Below are 25,988 nucleotides of genomic sequence, written 5' to 3' on the forward strand. Positions count from 1 at the left end.
GCAGGTTTTAGAAAACATCGTTCTACTCTGGATCAGATATTTATATTACGACAAGTGCTAGAGAAATTTTATGAATATGACAAACAGCTACATCAGCTGTATGTTGATTTTAAACAGGCATATGACAGTCTAGATAGGGGTAAAATTTACAAGATTATGAAAGAATTTGGAATCCCAAGGAAATTGATTAGATTAACAGAAATGACTTTGAAAACAACGGTATGCAAGGTGAGAGTGGAGCAAGATCTGTCAGAGGAGTTTTTAGTGGAGAGAGGACTAAGACAGGGAGATGTACTTTCCACACTTCTTTTTAACCTAGCATTGGAAAAAGTAATCCGTGAATTGCCCATCAACCCAGGGGGAACCATTTTGAACAGATTAGTACAAGTGATAGCATATGCTGATGATGTAGCAATAATTGCAAGAAATGAAAGAGCTCTTGAAGAGAGCTACTCAGTATTAGAAGGGAAAGCACGGGACCTAGGACTAGAAGTGAATATAAACAAAACAAAATATATGAAGATGGGAGATACAGAGGGAGTAAGAGGAAGGACCCCAGTAAGATTAAATGGGAAGGAATATCAAAGAGTCACATCTTTCAAATATCTAGGCTCTATAATAACAGAGGACAATAAAACCTCCGTGGAAATACAGGAGAGGATAACAAGTGGAAACCGATGCTTTTACGGCTTGCAAAATATGTTTAAATCCAGGAATGTCAGCAGGAATACAAAAATTAAAATATACACAACAGTACTAAGACCAATAGTTATGTATGGCTCAGAATGCTGGGTGATGACCTCCAGAGAAGAACAGTGGCTGTTACGGTGGGAAAGGAAGATATTGAGAAAGATATTCGGTGCAGTAAGGGAGCAAGATGGGTGGAGAATGAGGACAAATGTAGAGCTGCAAGGACTGTTTGGCCAGCCAGATATTGTTGCTAAAATTAAGCAGGGAAGAATTAGGTGGGCCGGTCATGTTCAGAGAATGGCAGAAACCTGCACCGTAAAAAAGGTGTTTATAGGGAAACTTGATGGAAGGAGGAGGAGAGGAAGACCCAGGAAAAGGTGGATTGATGATGTTGAGGATGACCTTAGAAAGTTAGGAGTTAAACGTTGGAGAAGAAAAGCTGAGGACCGAGATGAATGGAGGCAGGTGATAAAGGAGGCCAAGGACCTACAAGGACTGTAGCGCCGACCAGTAAGTAAGTAAGTAAGTAAGTTTGACATGCATTGTATGTAAGCTTTGGGAAGGCATTCTTTCTGATTATATTAGACATGTTTGTGAAATTAATAACTGGTTCGATAGAAGGCAATTCGGTTTTAGGAAAGGTTATTCCACTGAAGCTCCACTTGTAGGATTCCAGCAAGATATATAGCAGATATCTTGGATTGTGGAGCTCAAATGGACTGTATCGCGATTGACATGTCTAAAGCATTTGATAGGGTGGATCATGGGAGACTACTGGCAAAAATGAGTGCAATTGGACTAGACAAAAGAGTGACTGAATGGGTTGCTATATTTCTAGAAAATAGATCTCAGAGAGTTAGAGTAGATGAAGCTTTGTCTGACCCTGTAACAGTTGAGAGGGGAGTTCCTCAGGGCAGTGTTATCGGACCTTTATGTTTTCTTATATATATAAATGATATGAGTAAAGGAGTGGAATCGGAGGTAAGGCTTTTTGCGGATGATGTTATTCTCTATAGAGTGATAAATAAGTTACAAGATTGTGAGCAACTGCAACGTGACCTCGAAAATGTTGTGAGATGGACAGCAGGCAATGGTATGTTGATAAACGGGGCTAAAAGTCAGGTTGTGAGTTTCACAAATAGGAAAAGTCCTCTCAGTTTTAATTACTGCGTTGATGGGGTGAAAGTTCCTTTTGGGGATCATTGTAAGTATCTAGGTGTTAATATAAGGAAAGATCTTCACTGGGGTAATCACATAAATGGGATTGCAAATAAAGGGTACAGATCTCTGCACATGGTTATGAGGGTGTTTAGGGGTTGTAGTAAGGATGTAAAGGAGAGTGCATATAAGTCTCTGGTAAGACCCCAACTAGAGTATGGTTCCAGTGTATGGGACCCTCACCAGGATTACCTGATTCAAGAACTGGAAAAAATCCAAAGAAAAGCAGCTCGATTTGTTCTGGGTGATTTCCGACAAAAGAGTAGCGTTACAAAAATGTTGCAATGTTTGGGTTGGGAAGAATTGAGAGAAAGAAGAAGAGCTGCTCGACTAAGTGGTATGTTCCGAGCTGTCAGCGGAGAGATGGCGTGGAATGACATTAGTAGACGAATAGGTTTGAATGGCGTCTATAAAAGTAGGAAAGATCACAATATGAAGATAAAGTTGGAATTCAAGAGGACAAACTGGGGCAAATATTCATTTATAGGAAGGGGAGTTAGGGATTGGAATAACTTACCAAGGGAGATGTTCAATAAATTTCCAATTTCTTTGAAATCATTTAGGAAAAGGCTAGGGTGCAACAGATAGGGAATCTGCCACCTGGGCGACTGCCCTAAATGCAGATCAGTATGATTGATTGATTGAACCCAGCCAACACTCCAACTGTACAAGCGTACCTCATCCTTGTTTACCTTAACTTGGCTGCTCACTGCTGCACAGAGTGTCTCCAACTGTACTTCCACAACTTTCAACGTTAAATAAACAGCACTAAATATTAACCTGGGCACATATAGTATTCACTTCTGGTGTGTACACTAGCTCAATCACCCACATAAAAGTCTTGAAGAAAATTGGATTGTAAGACCTGGAGACTGCATTTGAAAAAGACTACTAATGTTAAAATATTTTATTTTTGTAATAGTTAATATAATGCTAGAAGTTGACTTGCACACATAAGAAGAGTTAAAAAGAAAAAAGAAAAAAGAAATATTCTAAAAGAATAGTGTTTTAAGTGATTCAAAAAGGTCCATTATACCATCAAATACAACCTGACTGTAACATAAGCAGTCTATGGCAAAGCACACATGTTCTTAACTGCTGAAGATAAAGATATGCATAGAAATATATGGACTAATTTGCATGCTAGACAGTCATCTAAAGCTAGTTTATTTTAGAGGACCTTGATCATTTGATATAGATGTTGATTCCCATAGGGAATTGGTACCTCAATCACCTATCTTTATACGGGCATTATGGCTTTGAGTAGAGGAGCTCTAATAGGAGGGATTGTAGATCTCCTGTGGAGGAAATGCCATTGAAATTCATGACCCGGTAGTGTCGGTTTCGCATGTTAGTAGCAGCCACAAAAAGCATCTGTCTCACAGATTTGGGACGGCCTGTATATTATGATGGATATTCTTGCTTTAACTGAAAGAGAAAAATAAAAGAGAGGAAATAAAGAAAAAAGGGTGAGGAAGGGGTTCAGGTTATATTGGAGTGGCGGAATGGAGGCAAAGTATGGGGTAAATATTATATTAAGTAAAGGTGTACTTAATGCTCAGGAAAATGTAGCATATATAAGTGATAAAATAATGTTGTTGTTGTTGTTGTTGCTGTTGTCTTAAGATGTGTCCTAACATTCTATCTCTCCTTCTCGTCAAATTTAGCCAAATCGATCTCCTCTCACCAATTTGATTCAGTATCTCTTCATTCATGATTCGATCTATCCATCTCACTTTCAGCATTCTTCTGTAACACCACATTTCAGAAGCTTCTATTCTCTTTCTTTCTGAGCTAGTTATCATCCATGTTTCACTTCCATACAATGCCACGCTCAACAAGAAAGTCTTCAAAAACACCTTTCTAATTCCTATATCAATGTTTGAAGTGAGCAAATTTCTTTTCTTAAGAAAGCTCTTCCTTGCTTGTGCTAGTCTGCATTTTATGTCCTCCTTACTTCTGCCATCGTTAGTTATTTTACTACCCAAGTAACAATATTCATCTACTTCCTTTAAGACTTAATTTCCTAATCTAATATTTCCTGCATCACCTGCCTTCATTCGACTGCACTCCATTACGTTTGTTTTGGACATATTTATTTTCATCTTGTACTTCTTACCCAAGACTTCATCTATACCATTCAGCAACTTCTCGAGATCTTCTGCAGTCTCAGATAAAATAACAATATCATCGGCAAATCTCAAGATTTTGATTTCCTCTCCTTGGACTGTGATTCCCTTTCCAAATTTCTCCTTGATTTCCTTTACTGCCTGTTCTATGTAAACATTGAAAAGGAGGGGGGACAAACTGCAGCCTTGCCTCACTCCTTTTTGGATTGCTGCTTCTTTTTCAAAGCCCTCGATTCTTATCACTGCATTTAAATCTAAGAATTTCATTTTTGTCCGTATTGAACGAGAATGGAAGATAGGAAACTTAAAAGGGTCCACCTTTTCAATACAAAAATGTTATAGTTTATTTACAACATATATTTACACTTGGAACTAGTTTCGACGCTGTTTGGCGTCATCTTCAGCCAAAATGTGGGAAATAGGCTAGCATGTAGACATTTATATTACACAAGGCGTTACATTAAACAATACACATCTTACGAGGAGATAAAAACAGGGACGAATATAGAAACAAATGAATCGTTGAGAAAGCAAAAGTTATAAATATTAAAAATAACCTTAACCACACATCTTGCAGTGCGAAAATATTCGCCTTGAATGATTTCTGAATACAAAACGCACGCGCACACATTTCTGAAGAGCCAGCAGGCAGGAAAAAGTAAAGTGAAACCTTAAGAGTTCTTCTGAGAGAGTTCATCATTTTTTCTATGTTCCGACTAACTAATGAAGTCTCCCTTGAGTTCCTGATAAACATACACAACAGGAAATTTTCCTTCACTCTCAACAATAACTATAAAGACCAACGGTAAATTGCATTTTAAATATTGTGCAGAGACGTGAAAGCATTATCTTGAACATGATATAACTTCTTCATTTAACCCAATTTTTTACACAAGGTGTTACATTAAACAATACACATTTTACGAGGAGATAAAAACAGGGACGAATATAGAAACAAATGAATCGTTGAGAAAGCAAAAGTTATACATATTAAAAATAACCTTAACCACACATCTTGCAGTGCGAAAATATTTGCCTTGAATGATTCCTGAATACAAAACGCACGCGCACACACTTCTGAAGAGCCAGCAGGCAGGAAAAAGTAAGGTGAAACCTTAAGAGTTCTTCTGAGGAGAGTTCTTCATTTTTTCTATGTTCCGACTAACTAATGAAGTCTCCCTTGAGTTCCTGATAAACATACACAACAGGAAATTCTCCTTCACTCTCAACAATAGCTATAAAGACCAACGGTAAATTGTATTTTAAATACTGTGCAGAGACGTGAAAGCATGATCTTGAACATGATATAACTTCTTCATTTAACCACCTTTTGAAAGTCTCTCTCTATATTACATAGCTTCATTAACACCACCATTCTGTAGATGCACATAATAATCTTGTAATCTTCACAGGTCCGGTATTCAGCTCGACAAGAATATAAAATTGGTATTAAGGAATACGTTTTCTGAGAGTTTGGAGGTTGACTGTGCCAGTATTTGTGGTGTATTGTTGCAGCGTTACGTGTAGGGTGGGGGCAGGTTTCTATGATGTTTATTGCGGGACATAAGGCGGTAAAGCTATGGCGCGAGATGAAGAGGAACAGAGCGTGTTGGATAGTTTAGGTCTGGGGAGCGGCCATTGTTGGATTAGGAGGGGAGAGGGAAGGAGCAGTAGGGGAGGAGGAGTGGAAGGAGGGGAAATGTGGAGGGTGATGTGGTGAAAGTGTGTGGCGTGACAAAGTATTATGCATAATGTGAAAGACAGATCTGTTTTTCGGGATATTGATGTTTTTGAAAAATTCAATGAGAAAGTCGAATAGGATCTATGGTTTCTCTGAGATATCATTTAAGTTTAGGTTGGGATTGAAATATCGGTCTAAATTAATATAGAGGTTTTCAGTGACGTCTAGGAAAGAACCTTTGTTTAGAATATTTAATACCTCAAGATCTTGATTTATTTAAGTAAAGTTGTGTTTAAATTCTTTTATATGTAGGCCGACTGCGGAAAAACGGTTGTGTTTTATGGCATTGACATGTTCTGCATATCTGATTTTAAAGCTGCGTCCTGTTTGCCCTAGGTAAGAACTTTTGCAGTCTTGGCAAGAAAACCTATATACACCTGATTTAGAAAAAGGACAACTTTTATTTATTGATGAAGAGTTGTGTAGGATCTCTGTGCTTCTATTGTTAGTGCGAAAGGCTATTTTAACGTTGTGTTTTTTAAGAACGTTAGTGACGTAAATTTCTTTATTGAAGGTAAATGTGGAAAACGTGGCAGTGTTGGTGTTGTCTTTTATTAGGGTGGTTTTTGGGCGGTGTCTGAATTTATTGATTATTCTTTCAATAAAGGATTCATTATATCCATTAAATTTTGCTATAGAGCGAATGGTGTTCAGTTCTTTATTTAAGTTTTTTCTTGACATCGGAATTTTGAATGCTCGGTCTACTAAGCTATTATATGTAGCCCCCAAACACACAAAGCGGCCCCCACCCTAAACGTAACGCTGCAACAATACACCACAAATACTGGCACAGTCAACCTCCAAACTCTCAGAAAACGTATTCCTTAATACCAATTTTATATTCTTGTCGAGCTGAATACCGGACCTGTGAAGATTACAAGATTATTTTGTGCATCTACAGAATGGTGGTGTTAATGAAGCTATGTAATATAGAGAGAGACTTTCGAAAGGTGGTTAAATGAAGAAGTTATATCATGTTCAAGATCATGCTTTCACGTCTCTGCACAGTATTTAAAATACAATTTACCGTTGGTCTTTATAGCTATTGTTGAGAGTGAAGGAGAATTTCCTGTTGTGTATGTTTATCAGGAACTCAAGGGAGACTTCATTAGTTAGTCGGAACATAGAAAAAATGAAGAACTCTTCTCAGAAGAACTCTTAAGGTTTCACCTTACTTTTTCCTGCCTGCTGGCTCTTCAGAAGTGTGTGCGCGTGCGTTTTGTATTCAGGAATCATTCAAGGCAAATATTTTCGCACTGCAAGATGTGTGGTTAAGGTTATTTTTAATATGTATAACTTTTGCTTTCTCAACGATTCATTTGTTTCTATATTCGTCCCTGTTTTTATCTCCTCGTAAAATGTGTATTGTTTAATGTAACACCTTGTGTAAAAAATTGGGTTAAATGAAGAAGTTATATCATGTTCAAGATAATGCTTTCACGTCTCTGCACAATATTTAAAATGCAATTTACCGTTGGTCTTTATAGCTATTGTTGAGAGTGAAGGAGAATTTCCTGTTGTGTATGTTTATCAGGAACTCAAGGGAGACTTCATTAGTTAGTCGGAACATAGAAAAAATGATGAACTCTTCTCAGAAGAACTCTTAAGGTTTCACTTTACTTTTTCCTGCCTGCTGGCTCTTCAGAAATGTGTGCGCGTGCGTTTTGTATTCAGGAATCATTCAAGGCAAATATTTTCGCACTGCAAGATGTGTGGTTAAGGTTATTTTTAATATTTATAACTTTTGCTTTCTCAACGATTCATTTGTTTCTATATTCGTCCCTGTTTTTATCTCCTCGTAAGATGTGTATTGTTTAATGTAACGCCTTGTGTAATATAAATGTCTACATGCTAGCCTATTTCCCACATTTTGGCTGAAGATGACGCCAAACAGCGTCGAAACTAGTTCCAAGTGTAAATATCTCTTATCACTGCAGACAGATATTTATACAGATTGTAGATAATTCTTCATTCTTGGTATCTGATTCCAATCATCTTCAGAATCTTCAATAGCTTGGTCCAATCAACATTATCGAATGCCTTTTCTAGATCTACGAATGCCATGTACGTGGGCTTGTCCTTCTTGACTTGATCCTCTAAGATCAGACGTAAAGTCGGGATTGCTTCACGTGTTCCTACATTTCTTCTGAAGGCAAATTGATCTTCTCCCAACTCAGCTTTGACTTGTTCTTCCATTCCTCTGTAAATAATACATGTTAAAATTATGCAGGCATGAGATACTAAACTAATGGTGCGGTAGTTTTCACACCTGTCAGCACCGGCTTTCTTGGGAATAGGTATAACAACATTCTGTCAAAAATTGGATGGGACTTCTCCTGTCTCATACATCTTACACACTGAATGGAATAACCTTGCCATGCTGGTTTCTCCTAAGGCAGTCAGTAATTCAGAGGGAATGTCATCAATTCCAGGTGCCTTATTCCTATTTAGGTCACTCACAGCTCTGTCAAACTCTGACCTCAAAATTGGGTCTCCCATTTCATCAGCATCAACTGCCTCTTCATGTTCCAGAACCAAATTATCTACATCTTTACCTTGATACACCTGTTGGATATGCTCCTGCCATCCTTCTGCTTTGTCTTCTTTCCCTAGAAGTGCCCTTCCATCTGAGCTCTTAATATTCATACACCTAGATTTCCTTTCTCCAAAGGTTTCCTTGATTTTCCTGTATGCAGCATCTACCTTTCCCAGGACCATACAACCTTCGACATCCTTGCACTTCTCCTTCAGCCATTCTTCCTTAGCTACCTTGCACTTTCTATCCACTTGATTATTTAATCGCCTGTATTCTTTTCTGCCCTCTTCATTTCTAGCATTCTTGTATTTTTGTCATTCATCAATCAGGTCTAGTATCTCCTGAGTTATCCACTGATTCTTAGTTGATCTTTTCTTCCTCCCTAAAATTTCTTCAGCAGCCCTACTGACTTCATTTTTCATGACTATCCACTCTTCCTCTATTGTGTTTCCTTCAGCCTTTTTATTTAGTCCTTGTGCAACATGTTCCTTGAATCAATCCCTCACACTCTTTTCTTTCAACTTGTCTAGATCCCATCTTTTTTCATTCTTTCCTTTTTTCAATTTCTTCAACATCACATGGCATTTCATGACCAACAAGTTGTAGTCAGAGTCCACGTCGGCTCCTGGGAAAGTTTTGCAATCCAACACCTGGTTTCTGAATCTCTGCCTAATCGTAATGAAGTCTGTTTGATACCTTCCAGTGTCTCCGGGTCTCGTCCACGTATACAGCCGTCGTATATGGTGTTTGAACCAAGTATTGGCAAGGACTAAATTATGATCAGTGCAGAATTCAACCAGCCGACTTCCTCTTTCGTTCTTTTGTCCCAATCCAAATTCTCCTACTGTATTACCTTCTCTTCCTTGGCCTACCACTGCATTCCAGTCTCCCATCACAATTAAATTCTCGTCACCTTTTACATATTGTACTAAACCTTCTATCTCTTCCATATATACTTTCGATTTCCTCATCATCCGCTGAACTAGTAGGCATGTAGACCTGCACGATTGTGGTGGGCATTGGTTTGGTGTCTATCTTGACGACAATAATTCTTTCACTATGCTGGTCGTAGTAGCTTACCCGCTGCCCTATTTTCTTATTCATTATTAAACCAACTCCTGCATTTCCCCTGTTTGATTTTGTGTTGATAATTCAGTAGTCGCCTGACCAAAAATCCTGTTCTTCCTGCCAACATACTTCACTTATACCAACTACATCTAACTTTAGTCTATCCATCTCCCTTTTCAGATTCTCTAACTTACCACAACGATTCAAACTTCTAACATTCCATGCTCCGACTCGCAGAATGTCAGTATCCATCTTCCTGATGGTCGCCCCCTCTTGTGTAGTCCCCACCCGGAGATCCGAATGGGGGACTAGTTTACCTCCGGAATATTTTACCCGGGAGGAAGCCATCATCAGTACAACATTCATACAGAGAGATCTGCAGTCCTCAGGAGGTAGTTACAGCTGTAGTTTCCCGTTGCTTTCAGCCGGGTAGCAGTATCAACACAGCTAAACCATGTTGAGTATTATTACAAGGCCGTATCAGTCAATCATCTAGACTGCTGCCCTTGCAACTACCGAAAGGCTGCTACCCCCGTTTCGATGAACCATTCCTTAGTCTGGTCTCTCAACAGATACCCATCCGATATGGTTGCACCTGTGGCTCGGCTATCTGCTTCATTGGGACATGCAACCCTCCCCACCGCGGAAAGGTCACATGGTTTGCAGGGGAGGGATAAAATAATAGAACTAAAAATGTTTTGGTTTTTTCTTTGCTAGTGGTTTTATGTTGCACTAACACATTGAAGGTATTTAGCAACACAAGGTTGGGAAAGGGCTAGGATTGGGAAGGTACCGGCTGTGGCCTTAATTAAGGTAACCAAACCCCATGTCACAATTGCACCAAAGGGCCATGGCCTACCAAGCGACCGCTGCTGTGCCCAAAGGCCTGCAGATTATGAGGTGTAGGGTGATCAGCACGACGAATCCTCTCGACCATTATTCTTGGCTTTCTAGACCAGGACGGCCATCTCACCATCAGATAGCTTCTCAGTTGTACTCACATAGGCTGAACAGACCTCAAACCAGGCCTCAGAACCAAGTAAAAAAATCCCTGACCTGGCTGGGAATCAAACTCGGGTAAGAGGCAGGCATGCTACCCATACACCATGGGGCTGGCTGAATTAAGATGCGAAGGAAACCAGAGAAAACTATCTTCAGAGCATGTATGCAATTATGTATTGAAATTAAATGGTGTATGGCTTTTAGTGCCAGGAGTGTCGGAGGACATGTTCGGCTCGCCAGGTGCAGGTCTTTCGATTTGATTGCCGTAGGCGACTTGCGCGTCATGATGAGGATGAAATGATGATGAAGACGACACATACACTGAGTCCCCGTGCCAGAGAAATAAACCAATGATGGTTAAAATTCCCAACCCTTCCGGGAATCAAACCCAGGACCCCTGTGACCAAAGGTCAGCACTCTAACCATTTAGCCATGGGGCCGATCAGGTGGTACAATTTTAAGCCCTGCAGACAGGAAATCAGGAAGAGAAACTGGAGGATTTACCAAACACATTGGAAGAAAGTGTTACTGGTAATGAGTAGTAGTGCTCTATGTATACAGGTGGCTGGAGAAAGGAAGGGAGTGGAGATGTTGGTTGGCCCATTTAGTTATTGACAACAAAATCATGTAGCAGATGATGATCTAATGAATGTCTGTGGGAGAAATGATCTGATAATTGGCAATACTTGGTTTAGGAAAAAGAATTCCAAAAAGATCACCCAGTGCGGGTGGGGAGACCATAGGACAAAGACTGAATATTTCCTGACTGAGAGGAGTAAAAAGGAAACAACTACTAGATGTGTCAGAATTTCCAAGTGAAACCTTCGATGGGGATCATAAACTGATTGTGACCCAATTCAGGATAGGAAAATTTGAGAGAAAGAATGATTAAGGTGGAGAATTGAAAAAGATGGAATTATAATAATGTTATTGGTTTTACAACTCACTAACAACTTTTAGGGTTTTCAGGGGTACCAATGTGCCAGAAGTTTGTTCTGCAAGAGTTATTTTAGGTTTTGTAATCTACCGACACAAGGCTGACATATTTGAGCACCTTGAAATACCACTGGACTGATCTGGGATTGAATGTGCCAAACTGAGCTCAGAAGGCCAGTGCTCTATTGTCTGAGCCACTCACTGCAGTGAATGAGATAGAGACCAGGGAGAAATTCTAAGAGGAAATCAAGGGAAGAGTCCCAAATGTGGAATTAAATTAAATGAAAAAAAAAGTTCTAAATTTAGGAAGGTATTTTCAGAGAGTTCAGTAGAAACTTGCGGATGGACTGGTGCTATGAGTAAAGAGAAAGAAATATCATGGTGCAGCGGGAAAGTTAGAGAGGCAGTGAAACAAAAGAAAACAGCATAGAAAATATGGATACAGATGAAAAGTGAGGTAACTAGACAGAGTTTAACCTTTTGAGTGCCGCGTGCTATTACGGTTTTCCTACCGCTGAGTGCCAAGGCCAGTTTCCGTTTTTTGCACGCTTTTGTTCGATCACTCACAGTTCAGCTGTTATTATAGGTAGAACTTGAAATTTTTGTTATTTTTTTATTAATATGATTGCCTATATGAATAAAGCCTTACTCAGTTCATTTATGACCATTAGTAAACATTTCGCAGCCAAAACCCAAAAATATTAATTAAAAATAAAACAAAACAAAAAGGTTAGCAATACAATTTAGGTAGAACAATTTATTTTTACATCGTGAACATATTTATTAAATAGTACAACTTATTATGAAGCTATATTGAAAATTTCATTCATTTAGTTTCTAAAATAAATCTGTAGTAAAAATAATTAATTCACATTTCCAAATGAGCCAAAAATACATGTCTAATTACATTCGTTTGATTTCTGTGTTAATACTTATGAAATACAGTACAAACTTCTTTAAATAACACTTACATAATGTACTACTACTACTACTACTACTAATAATAATAATAATAATAATAATAATAATAATAATAATAAATTCAGTACAAATATATATATTTTCCAAGACCTCTCAAACACAGTTATGTTTTGTCAAGCACAAAGGATATATAATCATTTTAATAGCAATAAATGAACAAATAAAAGATCGAGAGCAACTAGTCACAGAGCGGACAACGTGCACAGTGAGACTGCTAGTGTTGTTGCCATGCCAAGTAAGGCGTAAAGTTGTTGCTGCACCAAGTAAGGCGCACCAATAAATATGCCTGCTGATTGGACTGATATACTGAAACAATGGCCTTGAAAATAAAGGAGGCTCTTTATTTCAAAAAATATTAAGTCTTTAATTAACTATACAGAAAAATTCTAAAAGGAAATGAGTGTTACTTTTAATAATAAAAAATAAATACTGAAAGTCCTTTTGAAAGGACGTTGGCATTTTTCAGATGAAAATCAAATGGGCTTTCAAAAGGACTTTGGCACTTAGAGGGTTAAAAAAATAAAAAAAATAGAGAGATAGAGAGGGAGGGGGGAGTAAAAAAAGGAACTGTAGTTTGAAGGAGAAGACATAAAGATGATGTGGAATTAATATTTTGAAATGCTTTCAAATGTTAAGCAGAAGATAGGGGAGAAATAGAGGATTTGATGGCACACACATATGATTGTTGGGACTATAAGGCAAGAGAGATATCCCTGGGAGAAGCTGAACAGGCAATTAAGAAAACGCATTCTGGGAGAGCAGCTGGATGTGACGGGGTGACCAGTGACATGATGACAGCTTCCGGTAGTCTTGGACTCTCTTGGAGAATAAAAGTAATCAGAGCAGCTTGGAGAGATGAAAGAAGTACCTGAGGAATGGGGAAGAGGAGAGATACTACCAAAATTTAAGAAAGGTGACCAAAAGATATGTGACAAATATCAAGGAGTCTCCTTAATTCTCCATGTTGTCAAAATATGTGAGCGGGTTGTGGAAGATAGACTGAGAAAGGTAATAGAGGAACAACTGGAAGAAGAAGAGTATGGTTTCCGGAAGGGCCGATCGACAGTAGATTTGATATTCGCTGTGGAGTATGGAGATCATTGAAAAACAAGGGAGTTGCAGAGGAGATGATACACATGATCCAGACGTTGTATAGGAAATATGAAAGCACAGTGAAGACAAGGTTTGGAAAGACATATTGACTTGACGTGAAGACAGGGTTGAGACAGGAAGTGTGTTGTCCCGTCTCTTGTTTGTCATTATAATGGATAAAGTACAGAAGGAAGTTAAAAGGAAGATTGAGCCAGAGAATAGTAGAGCTTGGTTATTTGCTGATGATATTGTGACATGGGATGAGAGTGAACATGTTGTACAAACTCAGGTAGATACTTGGAGTAAAGCAAACACGTGCCCTCGTCCCGAGGTGATGCAGCTCTTTTCAGGTACACCCCCATTGGAGGTGAGCTGCATGTATCATTTTAGCCACATACCAGCCCTCCTGCCATTCTTAAATCTCTAGCAGTACCAGGAATGGAACCTGGGCCTCTGAGGATGGCAGTTAATAGAGCTAACCGTTTTGCTATGAAGGCTGCTGAACTGCCATCAAGTCATATCTTCTTTCAAAGGGTGAAAGAAACTGTTCAAAGTAAATCTGGCAGTTTGTAGCCCAAATGGAGACGATGATGCTGAAACTGACCAACCACTTCCTGAGTGCTAATTACATTTTCGCAGCATATCTTGCCTCTAATGCGAATGAGAGAAAGCATGACCAACAAATACTGAATAAGTTAAACCTGGAAGGTCTTATGGTGATGATGGGAGAGGGAAAGGCTAGGAGTGGGAAGGAAGTGGGCATGGTCTTAGTTAAGGTAAACCTAGTTTGAAAATGTGAAGCCACGGCAAACCATCTTCAGACTTGCCAACAGTGGGGCTCGAACCCACTATCTCCCGAAGGCAAGCTCACTGCTGCATGCCCGTAACTACATGGCCAACTCGCTTGATGAAAAATATTCTAGAGGTGGTGCTGATAAAACCAGATGACCTTTATAGAGAAACTGAAGTAATATATGGTTATAAGTGATCATGAAACTGTTTTTGTCGTAGTTTTAAAAATGTGATAAAAAAGGAGGTAGTAAAAGTAGGACTATTAGACAATACTAAATGGTTGATAAGAGAGGCATGTGGGAATTTTTTAAAAAGCAGTTATCATCAGTTAAATAACAGAAGAATGGGGCATGAAAATACATCAATACAAAACAATAGTGGTGACAAGGAGAAAGAAGACTATAAAAGGCATAATAAAGATAAACAATGAGCATCTGGAAGTAGTTGACACCTTCAAGTACTTGGGACTTGTAGTGTCACAAGGTGGTACTAAAACGCAGGAGATCAGTAACACGGTTCAAATGGCAGGAAGTCAACCAGTGTGAGGGATATATTATGGGATGACAAGGTCCCACGCCGATACAATGAGGTGTTATACAAGGCCCTATTCTTACATATGGAGCAGAAACATAAACTACAACAACCAGAGAGGAAGGCAGGGTCCAAGGAGTGGAAATAAAGTTCCTTAGAATCATACTTGGAGAATGGACAGTGGATGATGTTCTCTCTGGTAAGTTGTATATGTACAGGAATAAGTGGAAGAGGCTCATTAACAGTGCCCGGGAAACTGGAACTGTACAATGATGATGATGATGAGAATGAGAATACTTGGAAAGACGAAGAAGGACCATATAAGCAGGTCAGTCCTCTCCAGAACATCCTCAAAGACCGGTTTCCATCCATGTTATGCATTTGGTGTGATTATGGGTATGTGTCTCTTTATGAGCTACTGAATTATCTGATGATCAATTCGGTCAAGCACTGTCAACAACATAACAATCTGAAGGAAGTTCTTGCCCGGAAGTGACCTGCATTTGTTAGCAGATGGCAAGTAACTTTCCATTATGACAGTTAAAGGATGCACACGTCTGTGGCCACCATACAGAAGTTTCTGGAAATTTTATGGGATGTTCTGTCCCACCCTCAACATGTACAGACCTTGCACTGTCTAGACTACTACCTTCTGCTTCATTCCCTCCAAATAAAAGTGATCATTTACATTATGTCAAAACCCACCAAAACAATATTTTTCAAGAGTTAGGATGCAACTTCTGGAGGAATGGCATTATAAGATTGGCTGAACACTAGACCAAAGTGATTTGAGATAAATACATAATATATGATTTAATAAAAGCAGGCGCAGCTCCATAATATGATCTGCAGAGCTGCAGAACCACCACAATGAAAGATATACAGTAATGTAATATATAGCGATTAGCGATCCCATCCTTCATATTGAGTGTGTATATCGAGCCAAAGATCGATACCCACACAACTGCTGGTGATCTGGCAACCCTGTCTAGATCTGTGAACGACAGAATATTAGGAGAGCACACTTAACTACAGCTTTCTTCCGGTAGGTGGCTAAGAGTCCCCCATAAGGTTCTATATGAACTGCACGCCTTGCAGTACGTCTGGCCTATTCCCATAACCATAGAGTTAGTAAATAATACACTTGACAGCGCCACCATCTGTAAGAGAATCGCTGCAGCGAGTGAGCCTGTTGAAATCTCAGCTGTTTGGGAAAAGCTCCCTCCATTGTACTCACCAGTGTAAATAGAGAACTTTTGAACTTTTACAACTATGTGGATATTGATATGGTTTAAAATTCTTACATGTCAACATTCTCACATACTACAGTAGAGTTGTGATGCTTCTGTCCAGTAGAAAGAAAGCCCAAAAAGTTTAAATACAGGATAAATGCGTGATAAAAGAGGATGGTTGTGATTAAGTAACACAAAATCAATTTACTGTCCATGTTAAGTCTTCAAACAACATACCTTATGATTGGGGTATGCATATTTTTCTATCTTTTGTGTAAATGACCAGGACTTCAGCAAAATTCTATCCAACGACTGAAAACATTCTCTCTCATACGAAGCGAATGAGCGAGTTCTTAGGCTTACAAGTAATCATGACTATGTTTCTCCATAATGGTAGTAAATTCTTCCAAGTTAGGTAGACATGAAAATGAAAACAGAAATGCTAGTACCATCAGATGACGTTCCCCGTCTATTAAGAGAGCCGGCTGCCAAAGATGTATGCAGGTCTCGGAACCTTTGTAAATATGAATGTGTCGATAAATCAACTTTTTTTTTCAATAAGCGGAAGGGGGGCTTTATTTTTTGTAAATTTTAATTGTTGTTTTTTGTACAAGTCAGTTATTTATATTTATATTCAGTACATTTTCGAGAACTTCACACTGATAGGACATGGAGAAAAGCGTTTCCGCAGGATTGGAGGACGTATTCACACGAGCTCAGCTGACACTTCCTGTATACAATACGAATTTAGATTTGTCTATTACACTTACTGCAATGGACTGGGCATCACAGAGCAGAACCACCAACATTATTCAGCATGAGCCGCCACTGAATATAAGCTTGTTGTCAAAAGCATGGGTTCCTTTCAAAATAGGTCAAAATCAAACAAACTTAGGGAACAAACCCATCAAAACCATGAGCTTTTTCTCCACTACAACATATTTTTGCCATGTTACACGATACAGTCACTACCATTCAGCCTTGCCATCTGGGGCAAATGGATTTGTTCAATCCCTAGGGGTTGATGACCTTAGATAGTAGGCCCCTTTAAACAACAAGCATCATCATCATCATCATCATCATTCAACTCCTAAAACCCATGTCTCTTACAATGACAACCTGAGTTAGGCCTTCACTGATAGGGGTTACCCCCACCCAATTGATTGACCACCACATTACCTGATCAATGAACTCTGCCCCCAGACTCCCCAAGAAATCAAACCCGGTACCCTTCATAACCACATACCATATTAAAAAACCAAACCCCACGGTGCAACAGACTTGAAGGACTATGGCCTACCAAGCATTCGCTACTGCTGATTATTAGGTGTCATGTGGTTGGCATGATGAATCCTCTCAGCCGTTATTCATTGCTTCCTAGACCGAGGCTGCTATCTCACCATCAAATAGCTCCTCAATTGTAATCATGTAGGCTGAGTGGACCTCGAATCAGCTTTCAAGTCCAGGTAAAAATCCCTGACCTAGCTGGGAAATCAGATCTGGAGCCTCTGGGTAGGAGACATGCATGCTACCTGGCACATGTCATACTGGTCTTCATAAAATGAATCAAATTTAAAACAAGCTATCAATCTTCTTTCATCCTTACCTCAGACCCTTCCAAAAAGACCGCAGTTATATTCAGGAGCCCTTCAAACCTAAAAAGCGTATTATTCCCTATGAACCACACCAACCCGCACCTTCTTCTGATGCCTTCCACGGGGCACAACTATTGCAAAACCTGCCATCAACATACAACCAGCAGAAACACCACAAGTCTTACTCCATACAAGGCCAACATGACAGCATTTCATCCAACATCATCTACAAGCTTCAATGCAGACTCTGCCCAGCTTTCTACACTGACTTAATTACCAACACATTAACCAAACAAACATCCAGCCACCACAGTACCTTCAAAACCCATACCATGGATATTCCTTTTCCCATTCAAACCCAGCTCTCTCAAAAAGCATTACCTGATTATTTCACAGTTAACTACTTAAACATTTACTTCCATTTTTCCACCATCTTGCCCTTAGAGATTCTGAATTTGGATATCCACTTGTATTCAGGTCTAAGGAGCATCCCACCTTAACATTAGATAACCACTCCTTGTTCTTCATTCTCTTGTCTCGTCTCTCCTCCCCCCTCCCCCTCTTGTTTTACCTCATTCTACCCTCCACTTACAAAGGCTACAGCTAAAAATATTGGACCCTTGTGTTTCTTTTATATGTGCTTTACACAGAAAGTTGCTGCTCTCCACTTGTTTCCTAAATAAATATATATATTCCACTCCTGTTAGTTTCCTTTCCTGAGCATTATTGACTTAGATTAATGCACCAATCAAGTTTGTGGTGCGGTTCGGGTCGTGCAGCTGTGAGCTTGCATTTGGGAGATGGAGGCAGCTCTGAAGATGGTTTTCCATGGTTTTCCATTTTCACATCTGTCAAATGCTGGGTCTGTACCTCAATTAAGGCCATGGCCACTAACTCCTCAATCCTAGCCCTTTCCCATCCTTCTGTCATCGAAAAACCTTTAATGTGTTAGTGCGACATTAAAACAAGTAGCAAAAATTATATTAATGTCACTGAGACACTTCAGACAAGTAACAACATTGCTCTTGGAATAAGTCAGGTTGCTGTGAAAATGTCATATTTTACTCCCATTCAAACAGTGCCAGAAAATCAGCTATGAATATGTTCAGTATGTTTGTTAGTGATATTTCTACTGTTGATTATGTTAGAGTTCGTTGATATTCAAGATCTTGAGCTAAAGACAAAAGAAGGAGGTTGATATGATATAGGGCTGCTCTGCACAGATGCCCTCCTAATATCTCCAAGCAAAAACAAAGTTGTTAGACTGAGTTCAATGAAAGAGGAGTTATTAGGAATGGTAGAAAGTCATGGATTTTAATTTTTTAACTGTGCAATTTGCAATGCAGCCAGTTAGCTGTGATTTTTCTGAGATTTCACTATATTTATGAGGGATAAGATCAATATATGAATACATAATGTTTATTAAAAATGGAAATTTCTCTGATGCTCATAATGTATTCATATTATAGTGTCAAATTTTTACTAGTTCCTTATATATTACAAAACATATCTATTGACTTTTCAAAGTACCCACAAATAAACTGAGAAATTAACTACTAAACCAATCCCCAATAACTTATGGAGAAACCTGTATGGGCTTGTAACATGGAGGATTCTGTGGCAACCACAGCGAACAGAGGGTGCGTAGGGGTAATTCATTTCCACCTTTGCCTTTTATGGCTCTTATCCATCTGACTAAGTATAACTTAGACAGTCTCATGATCTGAAGATAACGGGGAAATCCATGGGTGTATGATTCATAGAGGAGAAGGAAGATATTTTAATTGATAGGTACAGAACTTCTCCTCAATTCAAGACAGAACCTTTAAATTATTGTGATGCAAGAGTATTTTTGTACCATCCTTAAATGTATTTTTACAGTCACTTGGAAAAAAAAGAATGAGCTCACTCTCAATAACTGTTTTAGGCAATTCTCAATGATGGGTTTACACCGGGTTTATGCAAGAAACCTCACAGGAGTGTAAGCGACTATAAGTACATTTTACAAGGTACTCTACTCATTCCTCTGAGTTTTGGCTCTACGCTCAAGAAATAAATGAGAAGGAAAGTAACAATGTGCCCTGATACTTGATTTTAGTCTCTACGAAAATAGATGAGAATACATCAGAAAGAAACAAAGAGGGTTAGCGAGTCATATGTTATCTGTGCAGGTGGAGACACTGGATTGAACTGACAGTGTGGCAATTAAGAGCTGGTGTAAGTTCAAATCCTCCTAGTGAGTTGGTTTCTTCCTTTCAATTTCATTTTACTGGTTCCTCATTGCTAGAAGAGATGTGGATGTTACCATATGCAGATAGAATCATATTTATTTTGAGTATATTTTACTAATGCCTTGGAGTTTTGTCCTTGCACTTGAGGACTAAATAAAGAGCAAATAAATATGTGCCTCGAGATTTAACATCAGTCTCTACAAATAAAGAAAAACAGAAACAAACACAAATCAGTATCTGGTCTGCTGACCTCCATGCTCTATGATGTTTATCAGGCATAGAAGCAGCAACGATCTGGAACCCCAGTTCCTCCCAAAGGTTGGCCACCATTGTCCACAGCTCTTCCTCTGAGTTTGTGCATTGATGGAGTTTCTGCAACATCCTCTTCGTTAGACCTCAGACTTTCTCAATGGGGTTCAGGTCAGGACTATTTGGAGGACAAGGTATCAACTTGATCCTTGCCTGCGAAGCAACCCATACATGAACTGCCTCTGAGGTATGAAATGGGTGATTATCCTGCGGGAAGCTAACATGCTGTCCTTCAGTATAAATGGTTGTATATCCAAATGCTAGAAACAATCAGAGACTCGAAAGCTGTTCGTAAATCTGTGCACTGAGAGTTCCTGGAATTCTCAACAGCAACCCAACACCACGTGAGGTCATCAATTATTTGGGGCTTGGTCCAACAGACCTTTCTAGTGGCAGCGTAATTTTGGAATCCTGCATCCCTAATTTAGTTACATGTAGTCTGCACCACCCCAGGAAATGAAAACAAGCTCTCAATGAAACAGCTGAGAGGAAGGAGTTCTTTTTTAGTGCTGCCAGGAGGGCCTCATCTTGCTCTCTGGTAGATATGGTTGGACGGCCTGTAGAATGCCTCTTTGTTTCATAAGCATGTTCCTAATAAAGCTGGGCCCAACGCCTTCCCTATGACCAGCTTCTGTTGTAAAAAAAAAAAATCAGCCTTCACCAGCACCAATATGGCTGATCTACAGTCCACAAGATCTGCCATTATAGGAATGATTGTTGTAAACAGTACAAGGGCCATGTACCGATATGCAAGGATATCAGGCTGTAAATAGTAAAATGTATCACAGCATTCCCTTGGATATCACAAGAGTGGACAAGAAATTGGTTCATTTTTCATAATAAAATCAATAGAATGGAATGACTAAGATTAATTAACTGTATGAAATTTAACTAATAATGACACTTATGAGGTGAATGGTAAAAAGTACCTTTAAAATGCATCAACAAAAACACAGTCCTGGATGAGAATTGAACTTGTGATATTTGGATCTGTCTGTATGTGTCTGCCTTTGCCTCAGCCATCCATGCCACCAGGCATAGGTATGAAGCAGCCTGATGTGCCTCACATTACTGAACTTGAGAAGACAAGATTGATTACAAGTGACACATGTATTTCTTAATTGATCAGATTAATATGAGCTGAAGAGAACTCAAATTCCTTACATTCTATCATTCCATTACTTATGAACCATACTCAGTGGACTCCTGCATGCGCAAATGTACCTGTGATGAACTTACACAACACCATGGACTCATTCTTTTTTTCAGTGATTGTACATAGATGTATAAATGCATACCATTTATTCAAGCTACAACAAGTAATATTGAGTACATTTGTTACCTCATTGCAGTTTAATAGAATGTTAATTATTACTGGTATATTGCAGGTTACTGAATAACGAGAGGGCCTTAGAGAAAGCAAAAGCTAATGTGGATCGCTATTTTCCTGTTGTTGGAGTATTAGAAGAACTCAATGCCACACTATATGTACTAGAAAGGCGCCTTCCTTATTTCTTCCGGGGTATTCAGAAGATTTATTTTGAAGAACTATCTGGTAAGTATTATAGAAATATTAAGTTTAGAATAAGTATGAAATTATGGCTCATATATTCCATTTCCCATGGATTATCATGAAATTCACAGGATAGAATGTGGTTCACAGTTAGTAATATATGTAATATTGCATTAATAGCAACAAATACATGTAATACACAATATTGTCTAAATATAATGAAATAGGGGAACACATGGAGCAGAGAGTCTTGTTCTTCGAATATTTTATTTAGGTAAACTACATTATTTTAAATCACCTAATTGCGTTGTTTGCAAAGCATTTTCTTCTTAGAAATGTTCATATGGATTCAGGAAAGGTTTGTCGACTGTTACTGCTCTAGTAGCCTTTACCCAAAATGTTTTGAATAATCTTGATCATAATAACTTCTTAGACTTATCTAAAGCTTTTGATAGTGTAGTAAAAGACCTATTGCTAAAGAAACTACCAGGCAGAACTCTATGGAGTCTATGGTGTCACTTTACATCTGCTAACTTCTTACTTGCAACAGAAAAAGCAGTGCATTGAAGCAAATTATGAAGTAGATTATGAGGTAAAGAAAGTTAGATCTTCCTTTGAAATCACAAATAGCAGTATTCTACAAGGTACTATTTTGGGACCTTTCCTCTATCTTCCATATCTTCATGAAATATGAGAACTTGTAAACTCCACCATGTACACTAAGCAGATGACACATCTGTCATTACTTGGAGAAAACAGAGGAAATGAATGGTTCAGTATCTTCACACATCCTTAAAACATACCAACACATTTTTTTACTTCCAATTTTCTTATGGTGAATCCTCACAAATTCAATGGGGTGAATTTTATTTTTTATAAGGGATTGTAATGATGATAAAGTATTCATCAAAAGGCACATACCTTCAAACAACAGATTCTTCTAAATTCTTAGGCATTGTTCTATATAGACATACACTGACTTAGCAAATGTCATGGGATAGTCACCTAATAGCGTGTGGGGCCTCCTCTGGCCCTGTGAACTGCAGTGAGACGCCGTGGAAGTGAGTCGACAAGTCCCTGGTAGTCCTCTGGATGCAGCTGACACCAAATCTTTTGCAGAGCGGCCGCCAATGCTGGTCTGTTCGTGGGTGCAGGATCCATGGCACGGAGCCTGCGTTCCAGGACATCCCAGATATGCTCGATAGGGTTCATATTGGGGCTCCTGGGTGGCCGTGGCAGTCGTTGGACCTCCGCTGCATGTTCCTGGAACCATTCCCGGGCGACGTGAGAGCGATGTGGCGGCGCGTTATCATCTTGAAACACCGCAGAACCGTCTGGGCGCTGGAAGGCCAAAAATGGGTGGAGATGGTCTCCGAGCAGCTCAACATACCGCATACCATTCAAAGTCTCTTCCAAAACAATTAGGGGGCCCATTCCATACCAGGATAATGCACCCCAGACCATAACAGACACCAGCGCCCTGGACCACACCTTCGAGGCAGGGGGATCCATCGCTTCATGTGGTCTGCGTCATACACTGTGCCTCCCATCAGCATGGTGCAGTTGAAATCGTGATTCGTCTGACAATATCACGTTATGCCATTGTTCCAGTGTCCATCCCTGGTGACTGGCGACAAATGCGCGTCGTTGTGCTCGGTGACATTGGGTTAACAGTGGCACCCGTGTGCGGCGCCGGCTCCCATACCCCATAGAACCCATGCTCCTATGGATTGTCCACTGGGAGACGTGTCTAGCATGGCCTGTGTTGAATTGAGCCATGATTTGTTGCACGGTTGCCCGTCTGTCACTATTGACAATCCGTCTCAGATGTCGCCGGTCACGGTCATCAAGGGTGGCTGGACGGCCGGTCATTCGTCTGTTGACGCATTCAACCATTCACGATACACTCTGGACACGGTTGATCGTGTGAAGCCGAATTCCCGCACCACTTCCGAAATCGCACTTCCCATCCGTCGGGCACCGACCACCATACCCCGTTCAAACAGTGTGACGTTCCATGTTACACCTGTCACTTGCACAGCCACTGCTCACAAGGTCTCTTATACAACTGCCGCTGGCACAGGGGGCGTGTGGTATGCAGACAACACACCTGCGCGTCAGTGCTCCGCTATCCCATGACATTTGCTCAGTCAGTGTACATCTTGGAAGAATCATATTAATTCAAAATTATCATCTGGAATATTATTATTACATAGGCTATCAAGAGTTGTAGATACAAATGTACTACTAAAGTGTGCTGTGGAGTAATAGGTCATGTTCCAGCTCCACATTTGCTGGAAAGGCAATTTGTCATGGCGGCCCAGTGCCCTGTGTTCGTGACTTGTTATTGGCATTAACCATTCAAAAAACTAGCCTCAATTAAGCTATCGGACAGTTGTCTGAAATTGTATGACAAATGAATATTTTGAATGACTTTTTATTCTACAAAAGGAAGCTCTAAAGACCATCTTTCACATTCTGAATTGAAGTATGTGTAAACATTCTTTTGTAATTCATAATATTAATCAGAATGTGTGTTATTTTATTTTACATCAATTAGAACATATATTTTTGTTGTATATAGGGTAAAGCATAACATCTGACAGCCATAAAGTTCTATAGACAATAAATAAACATTGAATTGAAGTTGAACTGACCTGAATTCAATACGGTCATATCGAAACCAAGAATGAAGTTTTGCTGAGAGGATGAGGGGACCATAAGAAAGCAATGTACAAGAATTTAGCTGCCATTATGAGTTGTAAGAACCTGAAATTGATACGGAAGTGTCTAATAAGATTGCACATGTTAGCATCTAGCTGGACGTGGACAGCCCTGGTGACTAGCTGAGATGAGCATGTTACCTACAGCTTTATGTGCCAGGCAGTTAACACATGTTATGTTATTTGAATGAAAAAGGCTTCTCTTCTTCCTGTGAAATATCTTCAAAAGAAAGGGAGATGGGTCGACATGCGATTGAAATACAGTAATTGCAAATCATCCTATACATGCCAGTACTGTCTCGGAGTTGTGTCTGGAGAGAAATAGGGAAAGCGACAGACGAAGCAGCAACGCCTCATCTGCATCATCTGAAAGAGAAGGCAGCACATTATTGCCAGGTATGAAAGGTATTACAGATCCGAGTTTAAGCCCTGAGTCTGATTCCCGTCAATCCAGTGAGGTAACACTACAGTCACCTGACATATCTACTGTTAAAGTTATGCTTCCAGTCCACAGAAGAAAACGAAACACACTGCAGATCTTGCAAAAAAGGGGAAAGCAACACATTTATGGTTAGATGAAGGAGGGGCAAGAAGTGACTTTCATTAACCACTGTTCGTAAAAATTGTAAGGTGATGTCACTACGACAACTGTACATGTGGAAGAACTAAAGAGAATTTACATCAGTAAGACCCACTGAACACAGGAAATTGCTGTATAAAAACGTATTTTCTCGCTTTGCAGAAGAAAGAAGGTTGAAGCAGAACGTTTGTGATGAAAACCTGCGACTGTGGGTCACGGACATTCCAAGATAGATTTCAATGGGATAAAGTAATTTCATTGCATCTAAAGGTTGGTTGAGTTGCTTCATAGAAAAGTACTGACTCAAAAGTAGGTAAAAAAAGATAAAGTAACTTCATACAGACATGAACATTTGTATTTGGAATCTCCTTTAAAAATAAAGAAACACGTATTGTTTGGTTTTGGGAAAATCAAATTAAGGTGGGGGGGGGGGGTAATGAATAGAAAAATAAGTGAATTCTTTGTTCAAGAATACTTATATCTCTAACAGTTTAAAGACCTGAAAATTGTATTTGGAATCACCTTTAAAAATAAGGAAACACGTATTTTTTTTCTTTTTGGAAAATCCTCTCAGGGGGGCCCCCTGAAAAAGGGTTGAATACCTTTTATGAGTATACTTGTATCTCAAAAACTGAAGATATTACAGTCATGAAAATTGGTATTTGGAAACTCCTTTAAAAATAATGAAACATGTATTTTTTTTGTTTTTGGAAAATCTTCCTAAGAGGGGTTAAACAGAAGTGACAAATGGGGTGAAATTTTAAAATGCGTATATCTATATTACTGTATCTGAAAAAACATAATGTGTTACAGATGTGAAGATTGGTATTTGGAATCTCATGTAAAAGTAAACAAACACACATAATTTGTTTTATGAAAATCCACTTAAGGTGAAGTGTTAAAGGGGGTGAATTTTTAAAATGATCATATCTACAGTATATCTCAAGAACTTAACGTATTACAGATGAGAAAATTGGTATTTTTAATCTCTTTAAAAATAATTTATTGAAATTAAACACAATGTGTACATATGTGTTAAAGGTTTCAATTTGTCATTATTTTCTTTTCTTTTGGTACATCACTTTGTTT

General features: G+C 39.1%; 1 protein-coding gene across 1 annotated transcript in view; it reads left to right on the top strand.

The window, feature by feature from the left end:
- LOC136863751 (heparan sulfate 2-O-sulfotransferase pipe) overlaps positions 1-25,988 on the top strand; it is a 187,622-nt gene that overhangs the window by 136,986 nt on the left and 24,648 nt on the right. The window contains exon 4 of the mRNA XM_067140104.2: positions 21,472-21,638. Coding sequence (XP_066996205.2) covers positions 21,472-21,638 — 167 coding nt within the window. The remainder of the gene's footprint in view (positions 1-21,471; positions 21,639-25,988) is intronic.

This window comes from Anabrus simplex, chromosome 2 (genome assembly GCF_040414725.1).
Source record: "Anabrus simplex isolate iqAnaSimp1 chromosome 2, ASM4041472v1, whole genome shotgun sequence".
Taxonomy (NCBI): domain Eukaryota; kingdom Metazoa; phylum Arthropoda; class Insecta; order Orthoptera; family Tettigoniidae; genus Anabrus; species Anabrus simplex.